This window comes from Scomber japonicus, chromosome 19 (genome assembly GCF_027409825.1).
Source record: "Scomber japonicus isolate fScoJap1 chromosome 19, fScoJap1.pri, whole genome shotgun sequence".
Taxonomy (NCBI): domain Eukaryota; kingdom Metazoa; phylum Chordata; class Actinopteri; order Scombriformes; family Scombridae; genus Scomber; species Scomber japonicus.
Window position 1 is genome coordinate 23436766 of NC_070596.1, and position 26480 is coordinate 23463245.

The following is a 26480-nucleotide window of genomic DNA, read 5'->3' on the forward strand; positions in this document are numbered from 1 at the left end:
TGGTTGTTGCACTTTGGATTGTTCAGCTAGTATGCTTTTTTTTTTTTTTTTTTTAGGTTAGATTTATGTTTTATAACGTAGTAACGATTACTTCTATTGCTATAGAAACTGACTGAATTTTTATTTTTTTTGGTTTGTTTATTTTTTTTTACATCCAGGTCTTAAATTTCATATTACTCACTGCCTTTACACTGTTTGCAAAGTCTCTTATTGTGCTGCTTTCACCCATCAAACACCCATCTGAGAATGTATTTCAGCATTCAGGATTATTTGTGTACCGCTAGTTGCATCTTTTTTTTTTTTTTCTTCTTTCTTTGAAGTTATTGTATTAAAGTGGGATGTTGTTATTACCATACAGTCAGTATCAAATCTAGGAAAAATGTATTTATTTGATCATTAAATGTTAAAAATGTATACCTAGATTGACATGTTGTGCACACAGACCTGAGGAGGAGATGGGAATGGATTAATCAATACTTGGTACCAAGCCTGTACACTGCTGTTCATAGTTGAGTGCAGCGGTAGTTTTAGTGATACCTGACAGGCTCTCGGCTTTAAATACATGTGATGGTCAGGGTTTATGTTCAAGGCCAGTATAGTGGAGTTTCTGCCCCTACTAATCGTAATTAATCAAATTCTAATAATTTTTCTTATATTGAATATATTTATTGAGTATTTTTTCTTATCTATAAGCAAATTTTACCTTTTGGAGCAAGTGGTTTGAATGTTTAAAAAGTACTATTACCAAATTTCTTCCAAAAATATGAACTATACCATATACATTTTTGCTAATGGAGTGTTTTATCCATTTATTTCTTGTTCATTTCTTGATTATTTTGTAATACCAATGTGTGATTTGTAAGCTTTGTCTCATGAGCTCTGCAACAACCCCACTGCTTTTTTTTTTTTTTTTGCTTTTTTTTTTCTGGGCAGTTGTTTACGAAAAACAATATGTAAGATATCGGAAAAAGTATTCTGAACCTTAATAAAGCACTTTTCATGCTGAGTTTGGGTGGAGGAAGAAAAAATAAATGGACTTCAGTTTTCTCTGATTTACACCAAAGCTATTAAAGTGTAATTGGTAGTAGCTTTAGATGGGTATGAGAAACAGAGCTGATATCCTGCAGAGCCTTGTATGTGTGTGGTCCCTTACTGTATGTGTGTGTTAATATGCACACATGGTATAGATGCCCATTATAGTATCTGGTTAATATTGATGATGTAGTGTTCTTGATTTCACCTTTTCTGGGTAAACGTGAATGCCTTGCAAAAGATTCAATAAAAAATTATTCTTTTTTTTTTTTTTCTTAAATGGTTGTGCACTTTAAATGCCTGCTTTGCCTTCATGTGTAATGTATATACATGCAGTATATACTGTAGGAGAGGTCAACATGAGATGTCTGATGTTGTGTTAGCTTTACTCACTCAGCCTGTGGAGATGAGAGTAGGCATTTGCAAACATTCAGTAATCCTTTTATATTAGTAAGCACACATGAGGTTTTTGATTAAGACTTTTTTTATTACAAAATGTTACAAAACTTGGTAAAAAAATGTCTGTTGAAGCATTGAGAAATAACTACAAGTAATCATAATTTAAATACATAAATACAGATGTCAGTGTCCATCCCAGAACAGTTTGGGACTTGTAGGACACAGCTGCACTGATGCAAAACAAACACGGGAACAAAGTGGCCAACTTGACCTTTGACCCTGTGGGGGGTTTGATTCAAATGCTATAGAGGTGATGTAATGAATGACACTGAACCTGCCACAGATACTGTTATAGAAAATCAAGATTTTGACAGTGATTCAATGAGTAAAAGTAATAAACCTGTCGGGAATGGTTAAAATCACAGATGATTTGTGCGATGATTGCGTCACAGCATATCAGGGATTGAGGCTGTTTCTGCTTTCTGCCATCCCGCTCTTACAAACAGCAGCCACGTCGGTGCGTACAATCTTTTCTTGAAATTATGTCGGCCATTTTTTTCATGGTTAATTCTCCTGGCATGAACCTACAGGGGGCAAGAAAAGTGGAAAGAGTTACAACAGTCTATTGATGAGTCAACTTTAAAAGGTGATTGTGAAATGATCTGACGGTTATCTGTTAAGGCCCAATATGTAATAATTGACCCTAATGTCATTAAAACCAAATGAGATAAAGTTCATAAAATAATAAAAATCACTTAATGTTCACATCATGTAATCAAGTATTAAGCCTCCAACGTGTAGCTTCTCAAAAGTGGGGTCAAGATTGCATGTGGGGATTCCTGATATGCACATTCTTTAGATAGACAAAATTATGCTTGACATATTTTTATGATGAAAAAATGGTGAGCAACATATAATTAATTCAATCCAATATTTTTTATTTTTCTAATTGAAGTATAGCAGGCCTATTGCGTATATTTTATGCATTTCCCCTACAATTGCCAACCTTTGTGATATAACTACTGCATTAAAATTGTAACCTAATTTGATAACAGGATGAATAAATGTGCTAAAAGCAAGATTAATTTGACAGATATGCTTTTTTTATACTGTATATTCTACTTTAATTCATAATTTACCCCCTTAGATAAGCAGTCACTAATCATAAGAGACACGAAAGGTATGTGATCTGCAGTAACAGCCAGCTCTTCCTCAGGGAGTTAAAGGTTTGTTGACAGAGATTATTTAAAGAATCAACAGATAATTCATTACAAGACTTGTTATTCACAGTTTCATGTTCATACCCGGTTGCACTGTAACAATGAAGATCTTTGCAGTGAGTTCAACAGAGATAGTCATGAGGTTGTCTTTGTGGCTTATGATTGAAATTGCACATTTGAATCAGTACATTTTCAGCTCAAATGTTTAAGAGTGCAGAGAGATGGGAGTTTGAAGGACGAAGATGGCTTTTGAATCAGGCTTATTTGAAGCCATGCTGGTATTATGACTTTATGGATGACAGTTTTGTCTGTTGGTTGGTCCACCGTCCACCACTTTGGTCCAGACTGAAATTCCTCAACAACTACAAGATGAATTGCCATGACAGTTTGTACAGATGTCCATGTCCCCTACAGGATGAATACTACTGACTTTGGTGTCTATTACTCCAATTTACGACGAAATACTGATTACTAATATACTAATGCTAACACGCTAAACAAAGACATTGAAAATGCTAAATTTTATACCTGCGTCACGGTGAGATTATTAGCATTTATGCAATCTTTAGTGTCTTAACTAGGTTCAAATGTAAGAGCTAATGTATCACCTCACTTGTAGTTTCATTTATCTTGGTTATATAATTTGTAGGATTTATTGGTATCTAGTGGTGAGGTTGCAGATTACAACCAACTAAATACACCTAAATTCTACACACTGCCCCTTTAACTTATTATCCTTTCATAGCCAAAATAGTTATTATATTACAGGCGCAATGTTTTATTATGTAATTGGATTTTCACTAATACTGACTTTAATACCTTTGATTTGATTATATTATGGCCTATTGTTGAATTTGGGATTTTTCTGAAGTATTTCAAAAATGATTTTCTTCTTTCCTGGGACATAAAGTTCCAGCAGTGTTCAACTACATATTGGACTTTCCCTTTTCCAACAGCCATATTTCCAACTATGATTATACTCAAAGGTCAGCCTGTGGTCACTCACATGTGCCGAGGCGCTCCTCCAGAAAGCCAATCTGCTCGCTAAGGGAGTCGATACGGTCTAGTTGCTGGAAAGAGTGAGACAGTAAGGTGGTTTTCTCCGACAAGCCCTCGTCCAGCGACAGCGGGAAGAAGCTGCTGAAGGGGGCCAACACCAACTGCAACTTCTACACAGAGAGTTGAGGAGGAAAAAGTGAAAAAAGAGAAGACTATTACTCACCCTGTAAACACAGATGTACATGATCTACAGCATCATTCATTCAACTTTCTGCTTGTTTCACTTAACACCGGCGGGATTCTAATAAAACCCATAAAAATGTTCAAAAGCCACTATGTAATCTGGCATTTCAAAGTATCTTTGTTTTGAGGATTAAATAGCAACCAGGATTTTATATTATGCCAGCACACGAGGACCAGAGGGGTTCTTGGTGAGTGAAGCTGGGAGGTATCGGGGTAGGTGGCTTTTATATGTGTGTGTGTGTGCGCTTGTGTTTGAACATGTGCTCATGCGTTTTCAAGCACACGCAGTTCAATTACCTTCTCCAGAAGCTCCACTCTGTTCCTCAGGCTCTGGACTTCCTCCGTCACATTCTCAGCCAGGCCGAAACCTGTAGAAACCATACAAATACAGAAATGCACATCAGAGGACCGTTGGAGGAATGGGTGACTACTAGGGAGGCGGGGTTGAGAGAAGGGTTAGGGCACAGATCAAAGGCAAGAATGATGTGTGTTTAATCCTCTTTCTAAGATCTTAAGTTTATATCTCAGAAGATTCATGGCCACTCCAAAGTCTCTGAAGTACAAACCAGGAAAAGGACCGCAGATCTGCAGGGAGACTGGGGGAATTTAGGGCACACGGGGGGAATCGTAGATATGGGAACAGCCGAAAAGCTGATACACAAGCTGAAAGAGAGGTCACTAGAAATAGACAGACACTCATTCATCCCTCTTGTGAACATGCATCGGTTACAGGGAACGTGGGGAACTGTCTGCCTAAACCCGAGGGTAATCTCCCTGGTGCAGGCACGACCCAGATCGGGATGCAAAATTAGGAACCCCCTCTGCTCTCTTCTCTGGCTGAGCTTCGGCAGACAGACCGAGAGCGGCTCAATCTCTCCCAGATGTGGTCCATTAGTGAGACAAGAGTGAGTTGAGAAACAGGGTGAGAAGGAGGGGGAGGAGGAGGAGGAGGAGGAGAGGGAGCTGGCGATGACCCCCAGCAGACAGGGTTGAGCTGGAATGAGAACACAAGTGTTGGCCAAGAGCAGAGCGAAAAAAGGGAGACGGCGGGGGGAAGAGGAAGATGGAGAGACAGAAATCTAGTCCAACTCTCCTCCACAGCAGCTTGACAGGGTCGGAGTGATAGTCTACTTTCTGGTCCAATCATATCATTTAAACCTGTGTTTATATTTGTAATCTCCATCAACATCTCTGACGTGTGCATATGAACAGAGAATGGAATGCAGTCTCGAGAAACATCTCCGCTGCTAGCCTTGCATTTTTTGTGTCTGAAAGCTGCTCACAAATAACCCTCCTTCGCTTTCAACAAGTAATGAGATCCATCATATTTTTGGCTTTTCCTCTTTTCCCCTTTCTTCATGTATTCTTTTGTTTTTTGCTGATACAGCAATACTTGCCGTGCTCTCATCAATCCATATCATGTAAAGTCATTCGGTGGAAGAGTTTCGTTTCAGCTGAGGAGTTTAATTTTTGCATGAGTTTGGTCTTTCTCCTCTACAGAAACACTGATAAATAGGGAAGGGGGGTTTGTGCAGAGCTCAAGAAATTTGGCAAATCTATGTGAGATGTCCCCTTTCTATAAACAGTTTGGTGACTCACTAGAAACCCCCTAAAGGTGGAAATCAAGAAAAGGTAAGTCTTCTTGAAGGTTTCCTGTTGCAAACTGTCCCCAGAGAGCAATAATGCTGACACAGAATGGAAATTAAAAGGAATACAGTGGGGTCAACTACAATATTTCTCGACACAGAGGGGGGTTTTTGTTATCGTGTTGCTGGGATACGGGAAAAACACACAAGTGAAAATGGACTTTTTCATGGTTAAAGGCAACATTGCAACATTTTTTCTGGGGGCTAATAGAGCATGTGGGATAAAAATATGTCCGCATTAGCACGGGAGCTCTATCAGAGTCAGATGTTTGCTTTACTTATAGGAGTAAACTCAGTCATTATGAACATCCAAATGGTCCCAGTCTCACCACACGGGCCCAGACCACATGGCATCTGTCTGGAGTTGGCACCAGTCGCAGTGCATTATTACTCACGGTACGAGTTGAGAGTGGCATAGCGCGTACCAAAAGTAATAATGGACCGCGAAGCTGGCTATGTTCTTTTCTTCTGTACACCAGACACTTTGCTGCTGCAAGACATAAAATCATACTGTACGAACACACTTTTCATATGCTGCTCATTTACCCGTATCAGTGTGACCACCCACTGTTGCCTGGCTGGTCTGGGTGGGAGAGGGAGGAGTTGCAGAAGGAGGAGGAGGAGGAGGAGGAGGAGGAGGAGGAGGAAGGCTTTGACAGGAACGGCCGTCTCTGGCGAGGCTGAAGCCGTCTCTGCACGCACATCGATAGCTGCCAGCTGTGTTCATGCACTCTTGGGCGCATGGCCACTGCTCGCTGCACTCGTCCACATCTGACATGAAAGACAAGGAAGTGGGTTTATGTATGTGTGTGTGTGTGTGTGTGTGTGTGTGTGTGTGTGTGTGTGTGTGTGTGTGTGTGTGTGTGTGTGTGTGTGTGTGTGTGTGTGTGTGTGTGAGAATATGCACACACAGGCTTGAGCTTGTGTCTGTACAGGTAAATGTGTGTGTGTGTTTACCTGTTTGGCACTGGTGTCCAGTCCAGCCAAGCGGACAAGCACACTGGTTGGGTCTTAAGCAGGTACCTCCATTCTCACAGGCTTGATCACACACAGCTGTAAGAGACATTTAAAGGAATAGTTCAACATTTTTCAGTAAAAGACACTTATTTTTCTTAGGAAACAGGGAGAAACAGCTAGCTTGGCTATGTCTTGAAGTAGAAAAATCACAAATTATCTACTATGTTTAATCTGTAAAAAAAAAAAAAAAAAACCCAAAGTGTAAAAACTACAAGTTGTGGTTTTATGGAAAGCCAAATGCTGGACTGTTTCTTGGCCAAGCACAGCAGGCAACCAGTAGAGACTTCAGGAAGCTACAGCCCTCGGCCAGGAAATAGTTTAGCACACAACCACTTGTAAAACCAAAACTTTTTTACACTTCGGTTTTTGTAAATATTGGACAAGCAAGTTATAATCAGAAACTTTATTGGTGTTGATACACAGATTTTTTAACATTCAGACAGTCTAGTTAGCTGATTCCCCCCAGCTTGCAGTCTATATTCTAAGCTAAGCCCACAGACTTCCAGCTGTATCTTAATATTCAATGGACAAACATGAGCGGGGTATTGATTTTTCTCCTCTAACTCTCGGCATGAAAGCAAATAAGCACATTTCTTAAAATGTCCAGCTGTTATTTGGACATTTGTGAAGCTACAGATCATCACATGTCCTTCCAGGTTACCTTGGTTGCAGTTGTGAGAGTGAAATCTCCGCCAGCCCGGGCAGCACTCTGGATAGAAACGGGAAGGAGGCGTCACTCTGCTCACCTGCCGATACGCAACCGTGTACACAGTCCTGTAGAGACAAAACAAATACACACAGTTAGGGGTTTCTGGTTAGTCGCAATGCTGTCATTGCCATCGTGTGTGGCTGAGCCCGTTGAGTCTTTTCCATGTTCTGTCAGACTGCAAGAATGTGACTTTGGTGTAATATTGAAACCGCCGACCACTGACTTCCAAGAGTGTCTCAGAGATGAGATAGGGAGAGTAGGGAGGGAGGGAGAGAGAGAGGGAGCAAGGGGCAGGAGATGAGATGAGATGCAAAGTCAGATCTACATCCTGAGATTTTGCTGCTGTCGGCTAAGAGTCTGGTATGTTTGGTTTACAAGGAAAGATACACGATTATAAACTGAGGCAAATGTTTATTCAGGGGGGTAAAAGTGACGTGTTTTTGAAAATAAAACAGTAATTTCCGAAACAGCTTAAGAATTAGAGGCCTGCCCACATAATTAGTACACTTTAGAGGATAAGAAATCCAAAAGTGAAAGTGAATTTTTGGTGGTGAGGGAAGAGTTAAAGAAGAAAAAAAACACGATTGAAATGGAGGGAATGTGAGGGGGGACTAGAAAGCATTCGAGCTGGAGAGAGATACACAGTGCGTAAGTATGGAGGGAGACGTAGTCCAAAATAAACACGGCTGCGGTCTCTGTGGGCAGGAACTTCATTTCCCGTAGTTATACAAAGTACTCGATATTTAGATTCCACCCGAATATGTGCCACTGTGACCCAGTTCTGTGCAAAATCCACATTTGTCTACGTGTGTGGGAGAAAATCTCAATCTATTTACAACTGCACTCATAACCCTTTCCCTTCCTAAACATGTCAAGCATTGTTTACCTCCCTAATGTAATAAACATCTTGTGACAGCCATTGAAACACTGTTTTGACACAGCTATGACCTGAGACCTCATGTCAGTGCTGAACACATGGCGCCAGCCAAAAAAAGCTAAAAATGTCTCATTCTGTTGTTATTTGCCGAGGAGTGTGTTGCTGGTGGTCGGAGAGTGTGTGTCTTACTTGTATGTGCTGCAGAGTCGATGCCCCTGACACACAGTGATGTAGGGCTTGTGCACCGGCTGGACGTATGACTCCGTTGCCATGACAACGTTGTGACGGAGGTCTCGGCCACACACCCTCCTCCTGCAAAAAAAAAAAAAGAGATCGAATATTAACGCTGACCTGAAACACAGACGTTCTTTCGGCTTTAAATAGCATCCGGAAGCTGAGCTGGTTTTTAGATGAGAGGCTTCACAGCTTGTAAGTTATTTCCAGACCAGAGTTGAAACAGTTTGAGATTTTTAGGCCCTAAGTGGCTCCCATTAGGTTCAGAAAAAGTCCAGATTTGAGCTTTGGTGTCACTAAAAGTTGGCATGTGGCCTAATTGTTCCTGACCGACCCGTGTAATCACTCCTGAATGTGTCAGAGTTAAAAGTTGATCTGTGACCTCTTAGGCTCCACTTGACCTTTTGGTTTATTTTGGTCTTTGTACAAATCAACTGAAAATGACAAGATGAGGCTGCAGACTCTCCCAAGCCGGTGTGCGCCTAATCGTCTAGGACAGAAGGGTAGAGCTTTGGTCCTGAGAGAGTGCAGCCTGAAATGTTTAAATGTCATTTGACCAATTTGTATACATTTGCAATAGGGTGATAATTTTAAGTTGAGCAGAAGATTGTCACAAAAACAAACAACTCTGAGTGACAGCTGAAGTGGCTCCACAGCTACCCTAGGACCACACTGATCAAATGACAGGCCATAATAAACACAGGAAGAACATTAAGAGAGCTGTTACCCGTGGTGAGTGAAGAACTGGGGAGTGCCCATCACATGAAGGATGAAGAGGGAGGAGGAAAGGAGGAGCGTTTGGTACATTGTCTTCCTCTTTCCCACGTTCCTTCGCTCAGTCTCTCACACTCTTCTCTTCTCTGTGCCAGTCGGAGGGAAGAGGAGAGGGGGACGAAAGGGGGAGGGTGTCGTGGATCGTAGCCAAAGTCTGCTCACGCCGAATGTGAACCTTTCCCTCCAGGAGGATGACTCCAGCTACCTTTTGCACAAAGAGAGAGAGAAAGACATGAAATGATTATTGAGAAATTCAGCTCCTTTTTTAAAATTTGAATCTACTGCATAGCAATATTGATATAAATGAGGTGAACAAAGGGATAAAATTTAGAAGTTTCAACAGAAACATGAATGGCATACAGTTCATTCCTCTGCAGCCACAGGTCAAATCTCATTTCCTTTGGCGTGCTCTAGTAGCCTTCTGATTAAAAGACATACCACATAACCGCAACGTCTGCAGTTCGATTCCAACAGCATACCTCTCAACTGTCGCGTAAAATAACCAAAAAATACACTTAAAAAATGATTTCCTTTGAGGGAACAGTCCACTAGAGGGATGGACTCTGCTCTCCGTCAAATGTGTCATGTCCAGACCACATCATGCACCTCTTTTGAAAAGCATTAGCGCGCATTAAGTATCTGCCATCCAGTCTATATACAAGCCCTGTCATTTACTGTTAGCGGCGGACGAGGGCAGGTAAGGTAAGATGGTGAAAATCAGCAGACTTGGTTGGACCCTAAAATAAAAAGAGCCGGAAGTCTTCATGACACTGAGAAATGAAAAACTGGCTGAGACGGCAAAGCAGTCACATTTGTGTGCCAGGAATGAATTTGAGCCGAACAATATGGGTCTATAAAAAGGAGAGATATTGTTCAGTCGTGGGTGTAGAGGTCAAAAACAAGCATGGGGAGGGATAAACTATATAATATCTTTAATTACAGAATGTCAGAAACCAGTTGAATTACAGGATGGTTGTTTTTTGGGGGGATTTTTAAAATAACATTTCCTGCCTATTATTACTATTATTTTATAGAGTTTTCGTGAATCAATTATGTATTTCTAGCATTCCTACTTTTTATTTTTATTACAGATCAAGTATGTTTCCCCAGTGAGTGATTTCAAAGGCCATAAAACAGAGAGCAGTGGGGTGTAGATGTACTATTTTAAAGTACTCTATATGTCTTCTTGCCTAAAACGTTTTTACGACCAGCAGTAAAGACACGACCTACGTATTGTTTGTGCTTTAAACTGAAGGGTTAGTTTGGATTGGTGTACTAATCTCAGGAGTAAACCTTGACCACTCACGTGAAGTTAATGTCCCCTACAACACAGAAAGCCTTTTTAAGAGGAGTCGGACCCCAACGGTAGCGTAAAGATAATTTGTTGCTGGGCAGATGAACACAGCGGGCCACACATTGAATGCATCCTTGGGCACAAAGTGAAGCTGAACTGCGGAACAAGACTTGTTTAGTGTTTCTCAGGTTGAACATCTGACCTCATCTTCACCACACACCCACAAAGAACCCACAAAGGCAAAACCACATATGAATTACAAGCTCTTAAGTATATACAGTTCTTGCGGACAAAGAAGGCTGAACTCTCCCTGACCTGCACCTGCATGGACTATAACACAAGAGACAAAGAATTCTCCCTTCACAGAAAAGTTCACTTATCCCCTCGCACCATCTTAGATTATTACATACTGTACAGGATTAAAAGAAGCTCTGAGCCATACTTCTACAGGGAAGAAATTAAGATGATGCAGCAGTTATTGGACCAAAGTCAGCCTGGACCTTCTCGTGGTCCGATGCTAGCCTACAGGCATGCTTTTTTAACAGACGAGATATTTAAACCCTTAAGGAAAGCTCTAACGGTGCATTAAAGCCAGCCGGGGTGTGATCACAGGTTACGGTACCGTAGCCTGCAGGGGACTCCTCAGCTATCCTGGAGGTGATGCTAAGCCTCGGTTGACAGCTTGCATGTCTCTCTGATCCCCTACTGGCTCGACGCCCAGAGACAGGACACGCACATCTAAAGCCTGTGTTCATTCACAAAATCCCTGCAGCGAATGTGACTCTCAGCACAGCACTGGGGGGTTTTGGAGGGGCTTTGAAGGCAACATATGTGTGTGCCCTTGTGTGCACATGTGTAACAATCATGCATCATCATACTGGCAATGAAAAAGGAGCTACAGGGGAAAACACTTATCCAAAAAGTTTATATTAGTTGGGCGTGGCATTGCCGTTATCCTAAAATAAATGCTTGATATGACAAGATAATGGCTTGTCATTATGATGGTATGGAGGGCTATTAAACATATTAAAGACTCAGTCTTGCTTTGGTGTGCATTAAGTAAATTACCAACAGTCTGACATAAGGGATATACTAATATAGTGAAATACAGCTCTATAATTGAAACAATACTTGAATTTTCTAAATATTTTTAAATACATTTTCATATAAAAGCATGTTTATTGCCCTAGTAAATACCTGTGGTTGCAGGGCTCAGCGCAGGGCTGCAACTAATGTTTATTTTTCTGAGAAAAAAACAGTCAGATTAATCAATCATTAAAATAATCATTAGTTGCAGCCCTACACTGAGCTCAGGGAGCACTTACAGTAAGTTGTTTGGTCTATAAAACGTCTGAAAATGCTTTAAAAGTGAGCTCTGGCTCAGTGCTTGTGTTTGTATGTGTATCTGCACATGTTTTGTGTGCAGTGGGGGGACATAACGTAGTTTTACTCAATAACTGTGCTATTATTTCTCTGAGTGCTACTTCATACATCTGCTCCAATATACAATATAACAGCTTTAGTGACAAGTTATTGGGAATGTAAAATGATATCAACTTAGTCCTACCTGCAACATTAGTGATACTTACACATTGATGCATCAGTACTTACAATCCAGTAATACATAATATGTTATTCTGAAATGAGTACTTTCACTTTTAGTACTTGAATTTGATGCAAATACCTATGTACTTTTACTGAAGTACATTTTTGGATGCAAGAGTTTTACTTGTAACAGAGCATTTCTGGTTCTGTTACTTTTACTTAAGTAAAAGTTCCGACTTTTTTCTTTCACTACTGTTTGTGTGTCATTTCTAAAGTGTAACAAGCCCTGACCTGCTGACATATTAAAGGTAATTTAAGCAGACACATTTCTTACATTCGCCATGAGATGGCGCAGTTTCACAGCACAATGCATATCTGAAGATCAAAGTGCTTTAAGAGCAACATCCTTCAAACAGAGCACAATCTCTGTAACGCAAGTAGTACCTAATTAACGCGCCCACACATGAAAAGACTGACTCAACATTTAAAGAGATTATAAAAAAGATTTCTAAAAATAAATCATATTCCTAAACAGACTGAACATCAAGCAGGATGCAGGACGCGCACGAACCAGCCAATACAAGCCAGTGAGCTACCCAGGGCGCATGCATGCATAAATACAAATATAATCACAAACCGTGCAATGAACACTTTTCCTAAGATTAATTCCCCCAAAAGACACGTACGGTCCTACACTGAAGGAAGTGGAGAAAAAAGGCCCGCGGCTTGATCAAAGTTAGTCCCGTTATAATCCGCTGCTGAGTGAAACGTCCAGGGATAAAACTCCGCTGCTAGTCAGGTTTCTCCTGCAGCTCAGACTGTCAGGGAATATGGGGGGTGATGATGGGACCTCCTCCCTCTCCTCCAGCTGGGTGTCCCGCAGCCCTTACACCACACTGCCCGCACTGGGGGGACCCTGCAGTGACGTCAGGGTGTACACTACAGACTTTTCTCTTTTTTTTCTTTCTTTTTGTTTTTTTGCATTCAAAACCTACTAAAACATTTCCTAAAGTTGGGCTTGTCAGCTGACTGGTGAATGTAGAGACCCCTCAGAAAGGATTTATGGAGGCAGCTGGTAGAAATAATTCAATGGCAAAGGCAAACTGAAGTAAACTTGGCAGATTGAGGCCAATTTTTCTTGTCTAAACCAACCCAAAATGCCTCCCCATAGCCTCTTTTGATAAAAAATACATGAGTGAACTGATTAAAAATACAATATTAATAAGTAATATTAAACTTTTGACATTAACAAATACACCCTGTAACCTATGTGCAAAAAAGAAACAATGTCTGTCAATTTTTAATTAGAAATGAAAGCCATTAATTGTGTTTTTCCCTCATATAATTCTGTCATCACTAGTGAGCGGACCACTTCTTCTGAAGCTATACAGACTTAAATCCATTAATAAAGATGCTATTGAACCAAAAAGTAGAGGTTAGGCCATTATGTTTGTCTTGCCTTTATACTACATGATTATAGGTTAAGAATCCTATATCTTGTTATATTTAAACACACTTTTAGAGGCATGGAAATCACCCATGACATAAACTTGGCGTGTTTTTAGGAATACAAAATCCCCAAAAGACAATCATGAAAGGCATTGCAATACATTTGACTGTTCTAGATGTTACAGTCTAATACATAATGTGAAATCCATGAGTCTAAAGAGACTGTACTGCACATAAAACCACCTCTGTGTCATCCAGGGAGTATTTATTACTGCCTTATTTATACACACAGTAACAGGCTGACCTGTGGGTGTAAATAGTTTGTTGTCCAGCTGATCAACTGTGCTTAGCAGTTGTAGGCTGGTTTGTCTGTCAACATATTTTGTCAATAAGGTTTGAAAAAATGAAAAGATACAATTTAAAATAACATATTAATAATAATCATAATAATAAAACACAACATCTGTACAGGGGCTACTTGCATGAACATGGTTGAAAAGGTGTAAAAGTCTTACCCGTGCAGCATGGGGTCATCAGGTGCATGTGCGCGCGCTGGCTGAGCGGCGGCCATGGGCACGAGCCGCCGGACCGGTGGATCAGAGGACTTTTCCATGCTGCCAGTTTCTTTTAAAGCTGTGGTTCTTGTGGTTTCAAATAAAAAACCTCGCCGTTCATTCGCAGTGTGCTCCCCGTGAGTGGACTGGCGACAAATGAAATGTCTTTGGGCGTTATTCAGTTGCTTTTTATGCAGAGCTTCCTGTGGAACGCAGGAATTGGATGGACAATCCCAAACCGGAATTCCTGTGAGTGTTTGGCGCTGATAAAACCCCTCTCCTGCACAAACACTCTCCATCCTGCTCAAACCGCTTCGCGAATCTGATTTTGAAGCATTTTTCTGTCCCCCATTGTGGCGCAGACATCTTGCAGGGGGCAAAAGATAATTCAGCCTGTCTCACCTATTGGCCTTCTGCTGCCTTTGCAGTCCAGAGGAAAACACAGGAACCATCAGTGCTGGGAGGTTATTTGCATTTATTGAACCTTACACCTACCTCAATATAGAAATACTCACTGGTATTTCATTCCTTTAGCTGCTGGCACAATGGGCGCTCATATAGGCTGATGTTTACAGTGGTTAAGGTCACTGTGAGATCAAATCTGTTAAATTGCAGCTTGTTACAGCCAAACTGTTGCACGATAAGGAAGTTCTTTTTCCTCCTGTTGCTTCTATTGTAGCTCAGAGGGAAGAATAGTAAAGCACAGGAATCCAAAGTCCCAACTTTGTTAACAGAAACACCAATCCAACATAATTTCTCTTCACTAATGTCTTTTTCTACAGTAAATGAAGAGTTTGGTGATTTCTTGGCCCGTATTCAAGCTTTAAATGGCTGTGTGGTTTCTGATAATATGCTTTGTCAAACTCTTAATGGAGTTGAAACAATCACATTTTAAGTTAAATCAATGCTGATTGTTCTGTACCTCTGAGGACTTCTAGGAGAATAGGTTCTGTTATTTTACAAGTCTGTCTTAAAAAAAATCTCTAAAATTGTTATTGATCACTGTAATCTGGCGTCTGTTATTTAAACATACATACAGGTCGTTTTCTGCAGCTAAATTGATGACCTTATAGTGTCATTTTTCTTAGGAGTACAGGCTCATACAGGCCTTGAAGTTGGAGCTATTACATGGAATAAGTTGGAAACTGAAATAAAACTGTGTAATACCTTCAGGGTTTGCACTGGGGTTCAGGGGTTCAGGGTTTAAAAAATGATCATCGTTAAGTACAAAGAAATTATATGAAAAAAAAATGACAAATTTAAATCCTGTGTTGTGATCACTGTATTTTCTCCTTCATACCTTGTGTGTAAATCTGCAATGGCATTTTTTGTTAGTCTTTATAGTTAAAGCTCCAGCCTATTACTTTCTGGTATTTAGAGAGACTGTTTGTAGAGTGTAAATATGATTTGGTATATGTGTTTTATATGTTTTTGTATGGAGCTAAAGAAATGCAATGAAAATAAATCTCTTCCCAAACAGGATTTCAATGTCAGAGAATGGGGGACATCATCTACCATGCTTGCTGTGTGCTAAAATGTATTTTTAAATTGCAGTCTGGCTTTATCTAATCAGGTGTGTATCTTCTAAGGTCTTTTAAGTGCTAAATCACATCTTTGAATTTCGACTGTTTCCCTGCTGAGCTGCAGTGGAGGGATAGTATCATGACGAGGACTTTGGAAAGGATTTCTTACATTACAGTGACTGATTATTCTTCTAACAGGCAAATAAGCATGTAAGTATTGTTTTATGGCAGCTTTTAAAAATAAAGTAAATCTATCCTTTTGCTGATTTGGAAAACTTCAACAGCTACTTGGATTTTGTCTTGTGGGAGTTTGTTTGGATCGGGGTCACGCCTGGGTTCAGATGGGGTATCCAATAAGAGCCCCAAAACCTTTGGCTGGTGGTAGCTGATATCATGTGCACAGACTGCTCCTCCTCTGCCTTTAAGCTGAGTTTGACTGAGATTAATCTGACAGCCAGCACTCATTTGTCATTTTAAGTATGTGTATAAGCAGACCTCATACACTCACAAAGTTAAATGAGCATGCAGGCGTGCACCCACAAACACACACACAAGAAGTTTTTATGTTTGTGTGTGTGAGCGGCACTCAAACTGAACAGAGCATGGACAGTATTAAGTGTTTGGTCATTTTAAGTGTTCATTTAGTGGCCTATACAAATTAAATCTACAATATGACCCTCCCTGCATACAAAGACCTATTTTCTCTGCGATAACAAAGAGCCTACGTGCTGAGGCACCATGGGAACGCTTTACTTTGGGGTCGCAGGTGACCACTCACCAACACACACCTTCAAGGCTGATCGTTCAGAGGGGGCGCATTAGAATATAGGATGCAAATGTGCCTGGGCTTGTTTGTGTGTGTGTGTGTGTGTGTGTGTGTGTGTGTGTGTGTGTGTGTGTGTGTGTGTGAGAGGGAAAGAAACCAAAGTGGGAGGGTATCTTCTTTTTAAGGAACTATTTTCATTCTTTGAAATCAAGACTTGGCCCGACAAAGGCACATTTTTTGCAGTCGGTGTTCCAGATTTGTCCCAGAGAAGATGTGGGAGGGGGGGACAAAAAAAATTGAAGCGTAGCAGCACTTCCTCTTTGAGAGGAAACAGGAAAGGCTGGGGGAGCAAGATTCAGGAGCCTGCTCCTTTGGAACAATAAAAATCTCACTTTGACAGGAAACGGATCTGCGTCAAAGAGGGCCTGACAGATTTTGCTAAAGGGCAGTAGCAGTGACCCTGGACAGGGCATGAACAAGAGGGCAGCTGTGCCCAACACTTATTCTAAAAAAGAATAAATCTTTAATACATGCTGAACATTTAATATACAACTTTATAAGATGCATGGGCATAGTTTTGCACCTGTATGAATGCACAGGAGAGAAGTAGCGTCCAAACCTTTACGATAAATGCAGCCAAGTTTTATGACAAGAGGAATAATAGCTGGAGAAATAATGGACATTTTTGATTAGTGAGAGGAAGAGGACATAATACAGATTAAATATTATTGTTTCGCATAAATACACTTACACACAAGCCTTCCACTTTATATTGTTTTTTGTTGTTTGTGTGTTTAAAAGTGTGTGTGTATATCGTCAGCACTTTTTTTTGGATTGTTTCAGTCCAGTTAGTGTGTTTTTGGGCTATTTTGTGAGCACATATGAACTCGTGTGTGCACTGACGTGTTTGGGTGTGGATGCCTGGATTGGTCAATTCAGCTCACAGAGAAACCGTCCCTTGTTTCCAGTTTTACTCCCAAAAAACAACACGGAGTGTTTTAGTAACGTGTTGGTCCACCACAAGCTTCCACAACACCTATAGTGCTCCTCGCTGCAGATACTACAAGTATCTGAGGGGATTAACTCCATTCTTCCAAAAGATATTTCCTCATTTGGTGGTTTGAGCATTGTGTAATACAACAGCCCAAAATCTTTAATAGGTGTGAGATCTGGTGACTGTGAAGGCCACAGCATATAATGCATATCACTGTTATTAGAGCACAATTAGTCGATCATTTGCCAACTATTACATTATTCACCAAATATTTTGATAACTGATTCATTGTTTGTAGTCATATTCTCTGATTCTGACATCTTAAATGTGAATATTTTAGCCATTTGTGACAGTAAACTGAATATCTTTTGGTTGTGAACTGTTGGTCAGGACAAAATAAGTCATTTAAAGACATTATCTTGGGCTTTGGGACACAGTGACCAACATTTTATGGACCAAACAACTAATCAATTCACCACGAAAGTAATCAACATATTAATCAATAATGACAATAATTCTTTATTGCAGCCCTAACTTTCATACAAATTAAATCATTCAGTGACCCTATATGTCACCTATGACTTCCTAGAAGAGAGAATTCAATTATAAATGTTGTTGTCCTTTCCCTTTGTCCCCTTTAAAATGTAAGTTTAAGTGTTGCTTGTTGTGTGTTTTACGGTCAAGATTTTAGTCGTCACCACTAATGGAGGAATGTAAGTCAGCAGAATGAGCAATGATTCTCATAACTGCAGCTTTTAGAGATTTGATAGTTTAATATAGTTAGTTATGACGTGCATTTCTTTCTTGAGAAGTGAAGCCAGGCTTGATGTCATGTGATTGTGTTTGTGGTTCACCGTAAAATAGACAGAGATGGGTATGAAGATATGGCGACTCTACAGTTGTGCAGCCACATTCCTACATTTCCCCTACATTTCCTACATTTTTGAAATCCAAATTAACCTGAACTGTCAGTGTGAAAGATTTTTTTCCACATTAAGTGCTGATTTGCCAAACTAACTATGTTGGATTTGAACAACTTTGCTGATTCACATGTGACCCAGAACAACACTGGAGATGTCGCATGTGTCTCTGCTGCTCTGTAGGATTTCCATGCTGAGCAGCCAAACAGGACATCCTGTCATCCAAGGTCTACCACCACTACCATCACTCCTCAGTGTTATACAAAGCTACACATTCACCCAAAAAACTCCCCTGGAAATAAAAACTCTGTACTGACGTTTCCAGCATGCCTCTGCTCCTCTTCAATAGCACTGGTAGTTTCAAAATACATAATTTAAAACTGATGCCAACTCAAAAAATATCTTTAACTAATTTTGTGTGCTGTGTGCACATTTGGTTTGCGAGTGCATGTTGTAATGTCCCTTTTGACGGCCTCTCCCTCATACAGTATTACTGTCCTGCTGCTGCCAGCTCTCCTTGTCAGTCATCAACAATGTGGAGAGATGAGGGAGTTTATACACATTCCTCCAAACTCTGCGCCTTAGAAACACATGTGACTCTGATTGGCTTATTTACCATAGTAATCAAATTCTCCCACTCTGAGACTAATGTTTGGAACAGTGGCCATGTGGACTGTGGTCCAGTGTCTCCAAAGGTTTGTTCTATCAGGCAGCAAGAGTGTGAAAAGTGAACCATACTGTCACTTTAAGCCTCAAATATTTCCCTCTTCCAGTAAGATTTAATGATATCTTCCCTCACAAATGTTTAGCTTCTGAGGTGTCACAGTGCTGTTACGTGAAGAGAAATATAATATTTCTTGGCTATGGAGTTCACCGTAGTGTAGCCAACTTTTATGAAGGCTTGTCAGCAGCAATGTTTGGCACTCTACTGTTTTGTATGTTGTTTCCACCAGGGGTATCCTTAATTTCCCCTGTGGATCATTATATGGCTTTTGCAGAAATAGACTAAACAAGAAAGTATTACTGGCATGGGAACATGAATTATGACGAAAACGGTTAAAAGGACATGAAACAAATGTATGTTTCATAAACTCTGTTAATAACATAAACTTTGTTCTATTGGTGGTGACATCAGGGAATCACCAAATTCAAGGGAATCGTGTAGACATAGCGAGGTGTGACATCACCCTTTAGTTTGCATTAGAGCTGGTTTAAAGCCCAGAGTTGCTGATTATGGTCTTTTCTGTTTGGAGCCAGGACTTTTCAATGTTGCTTTTCACACTCTGCAAACACACCTTGCTATCCAAAGTGAACGCTAGCTTACTGAGAACAACGAGCGGTGTGTGCTTGGACTAATGTTATCTACTTTAACTAAAGAGCAGGTATCACATTCAAACAACACAAAATTTACAAAGAAAACCAGCAGGTGAGCTAACTGTTAATCATCGCCCAAGCTACTATAAGTCTTCAAATCTTACTAAGAGACCATAATGACTATTTCCAGAAAGAAAGTTGATGCTTTTTGAATTGTAGTCAATTGTAGCCAGCATCTAGTGGCTGCCAGTGGTACTGCACTTTACAGTACTTCTTCATTAGCTTCAGCCTCAAGGTGTAGTAGTTAGTGCTTCTCTGGGAAGCATCTAGATCATGTTAATTCATGAGCAGTCATAATTACAAATTTGTGAGCACATGTTTTACTTTGCGCCCCTATTGAATGGAAAGAATTCCTGTTTGACTTTTCATACTTAAATTTCGACAAGAAATTAACTTGCTTGGGGCATCTTATCACATTTTGAATGTATCAATTCTTCCAGCTTTAGCTCCAATCCTGTTTTCATCTAATCTTCTCTCTCTGTACAGGAAAGGAGGGAAATTATGAAACCAAATGATTCTTCCTCAGCACAATGATGCTTCTCAGCTCTTAACCAAACTCTCCACTGCTCATAGATCTCCATTCAACTCTTTTAACAACTGATTCATCCCCTCATCCTCCACCCTTCCTTCATCACTCAGCAGTGTGTTCTTTGTAAATTTGTCTTTATTATTGAAACTCTGCTTTAAACAAATGGCACATCAGAAGTGATTCTCTGTGTGCATCAACAGAAGAAGACTAACCGGTCAATTTTATAGATTCTTGATATAGGCCAGTCTGGCACAGCTCTGATGACAAACCACAACTGTGTAGTCCACTCTGCTGAGGGGAGTGATACTACATCAAAAGGGACTGAGTGACATCAGGGTGGAGTAGAGAGCAGAACGGTTTCTGTTCTGCCAGGCGCCCATCTGTTGCTGAGCTTTCCTCTGGGAGAGTACCGGTCCATTAAGACCAAGACCACCCAACACATCGACAGTCTAACCAACTTCTGTTAAATCTGCTTTCTGCTTTATTTTCCAAATTGTAAACAAAATGACTAAAATATCAGTATAGTACCAATTATTTTCATTCATTGAGTAATTGTTTAGTCTATCAAACAGTGAAAATGCCAATTATTGTTTCCAAATGTCCTCAAATACCTTGATTTAAGATATAAAACTGTGAAAATCAGCACATGTTCACATTCATGAAGCTTGAACCAAAAAAATGTTTGACATTTTTCTTGATAAATTACTCATAGACCCCAGCCATACATGTTTTTAAGACAAATGCCTTGCTTTGAACAATCTTTTTTTATACAATATGCAAATATTTGTAGTTTTAAACATTTAACTGCTGGATACAAGATGTCCCCTACTTCACTTAGAGGTATATTATAAGAGTTTGTGCATCGAAGGCAGCAATTTTTCCACATCATACTCGTGTAAGCTGCATATTGAACCACAATTGGCCCATGACTAGTTGTGATATCACAAAGCATGTGGTACACACCTTAGGTTATCGATGAGCAAACCACATTCTACTGTCAAAGTTAAAATAGTATAAAAAAGTATAAAAAGTGTAAATAAATGGTAATAAATATTTTTTCTGTCAGTCGATTAACTGCACTAATGTGAATGATGATGTGTAACTTCTGCTTATAAATTAATTACACTTCACTACAGCTATCTCATTAGGCCATTATGACATGACACAAACTTGCAAATGTCAACCTTAAGTACCCTCTTATGTTCAATATGCATATTTAAATAGATATCCGAGATCTCCTGAATGTCTGCAGGAAATGATTAATAGCACATCACTTGAATTGACAACCTCCCCATATGTCAAGCTTTGTTTTAACTTTCCCTGGGGGCTTTGCAACCTTTTTCCATGTGTTACCATCCCCCAAATATATAATTAGTGTTTATATTAACAGGATAAATATGGTAAAAACTTTTTAAAAAACCTTTATAACCAAACTGTTAAAAGCTAGAGAGGAATGTGTTTGCATTTGTGTGTATTTTCAAGTTTAATTTAGAAAAGAATGTGTTCTCCTTTGTTCATCTTTGACACTTTGCCTTTAGCAGACAGGCGTTCTTTCTCAGTTTCCTCTAAAATGCTCATAATAGTCTGACAGTAAAGAGAGAGTTTACCGAGACATCCAGGAGTGTAAGTTAAGAATGAACGGCTGTCAGACGAGCAGCATGACTCCTTACGGTGATGAGAGGTTTATGAGAATCCAGCTCTGTGTGCCTATGAGACCCCATCATCATGCTATTTCTGTCAGGTAATAACTTGATTCTCATTGATGTGGTGAATCAATTTTTTTGTTTTCGCCTGAGCTTCGATCAGCACAGCTTGTGTATAGAGAGCAGTCTTGCAGTGCAGCTCTATAATGAAGTACAGTACTGTTTGAATTGTTGTATTAAGGGAGGCATCAGTGGGACCACAGAGCTGGAATACCAGCTCAATGCCGTTACTTTCTCCTAAAGTCTTAATGATGGGTTCATTAAAAAGGTATCTAGCTCACTAACTAAGCACAGATGGCCAAGAAGCAGTTATGGTACATCAGACAGACTCTGGAGGAGATTTATGTCAAACCACAGCTGAACCCCAGGAACCCTGTGCAACAGTCTCAACGTTACAGCTATTTGATCTCCTGTCTGTCTTCGTTTCAACATGAGATCCAAAGCTTCACAATCCCTGACGTTCATTTAGTATAAATGCGATTATTCACTGTAGCTATGCAGAGCAAATCAAAGAAAATCAAAACTGACAGTTTGTTCGGCATTTCTATAAATGTGCCTCTTGAACTGAGGGGTAACCACACAAGGGGCATCAGATACTGTATCTTCTGACTGGAAACACTTAAAAATGTACCCACAGTTTTTGTTTCTCCACAAACAGTGTCAGTCATTCTAATGAGAGAGCATGAAAATAGAAATTGTGACCTCTCGACCTTCGATGAGCCGAGCACGCACAGCAGCAAAATGCCTCGCTAAACAAGCCTGACAAATGTGCCTCTCTGTGATGGGGTTCACAGCTACTGCACACTGCTACAAACAGGCTTTATGAGGCAAAGCACTCCCATAACTATGTCAAAGACATTAGCAGTGGGGCTCTAACGTACCCACAAAGTGCAAGTGACATTGCCCCAACAACGAGCTGTCTCAAGTTCAACTGTACTGATGACACAGAAGAGACAAGCGAGGAGACACAGAACAGCAGAGCACTAAGAAATAAAGTGCGTGCATGGAAGGGGAATAAAACGGGAAGGCAGGCTGAGCTGGCACGCAAGATAAACAAGCCATCTGGAAAACAATTGTTACATTCAATTGTTAGGTTAAATTTGTTTTTATGTGGGTTCTTCTGCTGTAAAAAAAGATTTTAGTACAAGCCATTAATGCATTTTATGCTGCAAATTAATCCCTGTGGATCCTACCAGACTAAAAGCAGCCACACCAGTGATGCACAACATACAATATAAATAGGACATATCATGCACATTATCAGGTCTCTGTTTTTGGGGCCTCCTGTCTCTTTAAGGCCCCCTTCTCAATGGGTCCACTTTGTAGTGATTATTTAGTGTTTGCAAGATGCCACTCAACAAACTTCCACTGGCTTTGGAGGTAAACAAACAATAGTAATAAGATTTTTGTTTTCTCATTCTTATAAACTTCTCAAATACATCTGTACATGTTCGTGCCGAAACGTGATCCAAAATATGGATAATGCGTGCAACAAAGACTACAAAATGGACGGTCCTTTGTGAGCCTGTACGGACAATTGGGTATCATCACAAGGACGAAGTAAAGGTAAGATTGCAAGCAAAGCATTTTAGAACAGGCTGAAGCTTTTCTGGATTTACATAGTTTTGGAACCTTGAATAACGCAGACATCCGACACTATAACATTTTTTTTCACTTTATTGCAGAGAGTTAGATAAGAAGCTTGATACCACTCCTATGAATACAGGCTAAATATGAAAAAAAAAAATGGAAAACAGCTTGCTTAACTCTTCACAAAGAAACACTCAACCTACTAGCACTTGTACAGCTTACTAGTTAACATGTTACAACTCATTTGTTTAATCAGCACAAAAAATGAAAGCTACACATCTCCTTGCTATAGCTTCATACATAGTGCATTAGAGTGTCACTGATCTTAAGATTTCAAACCATTCCTGTAATGATTCATTTACATGGATGGGTGTAAATTTACATGACTGGTTTCTTAAGGAATGCATATGAGGTAGGAAACAAAATTGTGTATGTTTTTCACTTTTGTCTTGAGAGCTGTAAATAATATTCAAACTGAACTGAAAAGGAAAAATCACTCCTTGATTGAACTGCCCAAAACTCTCAGACTTACAACCTGTGACAAAAGGTTTTAAGCACACTTTGCTTTACATTCACACGGTAACAAACTCCAAAAGTTGGGGACTTGTGCGCACATTTCCAAAAGGTCATCAAACTAGATTTGGAAAAAGTTTGCTGTACTTCACTTTAAATCCATCTGCTGCTGACTGCAGTTTCCTAGAGAGTCATTAGTGGGACTGAGGTCTTTTCTGGAGAAAAGTGGTGGATTTCCGGATGTCTGTGTGCAGAGAACTGGGCACCAGTGAGACGTCCCCGGAGAGATATACCCACTTACTAATAAAAGCCTGTAGACATACCGTTAGTGAGTACAGTATGACTGACATCCTGTCTTCTCCAATGCAACACAATTGAAGTTCCAGGTGTTCGTAGCAGTGGAAACACATTTGTTGACCCAAATGAATTAATAGTTTTAGGGTCGATAAAAGTTTCTTTCACTGCGAAGACATGTGCAAGCTGGTAAGTACACATGTACACACACAAATACACATACACAGTGACTTCCTTTTAAGGGTTAGTGTTTATGTCAGTGTGCTGGGACTTTGGTATGTCCTCAGCCTGAGACACACAAGGACAGGCCCGCTACAGGATGTGAGGAGGGTGTGGTGCTCAAGCAAACTCATTCTCCCACAGACCCCGAGACACATACAGGACATACAACACACACACACACAGTTGAAAAAGAAAGTTGCATTTTATTAGTGTACTCAAGTCTTAATACAAAAGATATAATTAAAATGTGGCAGAGATGGTCAAAACATGTGTGCTGTGCCCTTTCCACAAACCCATTCATTCACAACACAACACACTCACACATATAGTCCTTTCCCACCTCATTGCTCCCCAACGCAGAGGTTAATGAACTTGTTTTGAATTCCTTCACCTCTTGACAGGAACTACATTCCAAAGCCTTGAAAATAGCGGCTAAAACAAAGAGAGGAAGTGATGTGAGAGCACTTCCTATCGACTCCCTTCTGAATTTATCTCAAACCTGCAGACTGACTTGCCGCGCTCCCTGTACGGCCCCACCCTGACAAACACTTTTTTTTTTTAAAGCACTTGGAGAGACGACTGGCTGCTCCAACCTTTTATCCACGCAAATCAGTTCAGTTAACCCCACCATTTAACATCATGCAAGCAACATCTTCCAATCGCTTGTTGTCTTTGATCCTCATTGTCTGAGACTTTGCTCATTCTTTCAGCCGCAACCCGCCTGGTTGTGATTATCCACCCTGTTTTGCCCGAACTTAAATTTCTTCTCAATCCTTCAACTTAAATGTAGATGTATTGGTGGTGAGAAGTGGAGGATACATCTGTAACATGTGTTAGGGTGTATTTTGCGCTTGATTCAATGCAAACCTGCTGTGACCTGCGACCTTTGATACATGTGGCATTCTGCTGCAGAGACCATGGTGGGCAATGGTAGTAAGCAAAATGTCTTTGGCAGAGCTGAAGGAGTGCGTCTCATGCTGGGTTCTCCATTCACAGAGTCTGTACTTTCCCCTTGACTGTTTATTTTGTCACAATTCATTTGATGGTGACAAATGTTCCTCATGCAAATGACTTCTTTTGGTAAAATATGCAAACTTCAGCTGTGTCCCATAATGGAAAATTTCACTATTTTTCCATCCCAATCACTGTACATGTATAATTGGTTGACTGTATAATGTATTTGCTGCACGATTGACATGATTGTTTTTCAGTCTTGGTTATATAAGCACACAGCTCTAATCTACAGTTCAAATTGTAGAAATCATTTATCGAGGCTATAGCATGAGGCTTTTAATGTTGATGTAATGGTTTTGTAGGCAACATTAGAAGGGGGAATAAGGGGTGGGAGACAGGAAGCGTCATTTAGTTACTGGCTCAATCTCCAGAAGCAGATCTTCCGGTCGACGGGTGCTTCCCTGTGTTAACGCAACAATAATATATGACTCACATTGCAGGCTGATAGATGAGGGGATGAACAGGAGGGAAGGGTGTACTGAGACGGGGATAAAAGCCTTAAAAAACCATGCTGTGGAGCAGCAACGGAATTAGAAATCTATGGGGTACAAAAGCAGATAGACGAAGAGGGTGGTCTGTTTGGCCAGTAACGTGGCCTGATCTGTAGCTGTTCTACCAACAGTGAAAAGGTGTATAATAGATATCTTCTGTTGAGATTTCTGCAGGGGGAATCTTTTGCACCTAGGATTATGTAGAGAGTACCTTGCAGAGTGCGAAAGAGAGCTGGTAGGTAAGACAGGCTGTCTATATTTCACAGCAGGCGGTATATGAACATAAGGTTTAACCCTGCCGCTAGTTTATTTTTAATAATGACTCAAGGAAAATAATTCTTCTTGACCACACTGGGTTTGGATTGGGTTGCATTCAAGGACACAAAACAAGCCCGAAGACTGGATTTCCTGCTCTACGGATGCAGATATTCATATTTCTTAACTTAATCGTTCTCTTGGGTCTCTGTCATTGGCACCATCTGAACCATTTCCCAGCATGTAACGTATACACCAAAAAACACATCTCCCAAGCAGCAAAAAGCCTCAGTGAAAAAC

The 26480-nt window shown here is 40.2% G+C and overlaps 1 protein-coding gene across 1 annotated transcript; it reads right to left on the reverse strand.

The window, feature by feature from the left end:
- Positions 1 to 1516: 1516 nt before the first annotated feature.
- Positions 1517 to 14133, reverse strand: egfl7 (EGF-like-domain, multiple 7). The gene is made up of 9 exons (XM_053340658.1): positions 13954 to 14133; positions 9104 to 9355; positions 8332 to 8454; positions 7218 to 7330; positions 6497 to 6592; positions 6086 to 6310; positions 4191 to 4261; positions 3658 to 3820; positions 1517 to 2015 (listed from the first exon to the last, which is right to left on the reverse strand). The coding sequence occupies exons 2-9, from the start codon at positions 9181 to 9183 to the stop codon at positions 1996 to 1998; spliced, it is 891 nt and encodes a 296-aa protein (XP_053196633.1). The 5' UTR covers positions 9184 to 9355; positions 13954 to 14133; the 3' UTR covers positions 1517 to 1995.
- Positions 14134 to 26480: the final 12347 nt, after the last annotated feature.

What these genes read in the sequence shown, in the direction of transcription:
- egfl7 (XM_053340658.1), bottom strand. Translation starts at nt 9,183, where the DNA reads ATGTACCAAACGCTCCTCCTTTCCTCCTCCCTCTTCATCCTTCATGTG. An exon ending in CAGTTCTTCACTCACCACGG is followed by an intron (nt 8,455 to 9,103) that starts GTAACAGCTCTC and finishes TTTTTTTTGCAG; the next exon opens with GAGGAGGGTGTGTGGCCGAG. An exon ending in CTCTCACAACTGCAACCAAG is followed by an intron (nt 6,593 to 7,217) that starts GTAACCTGGAAG and finishes TGTCTCTTACAG; the next exon opens with CTGTGTGTGATCAAGCCTGT.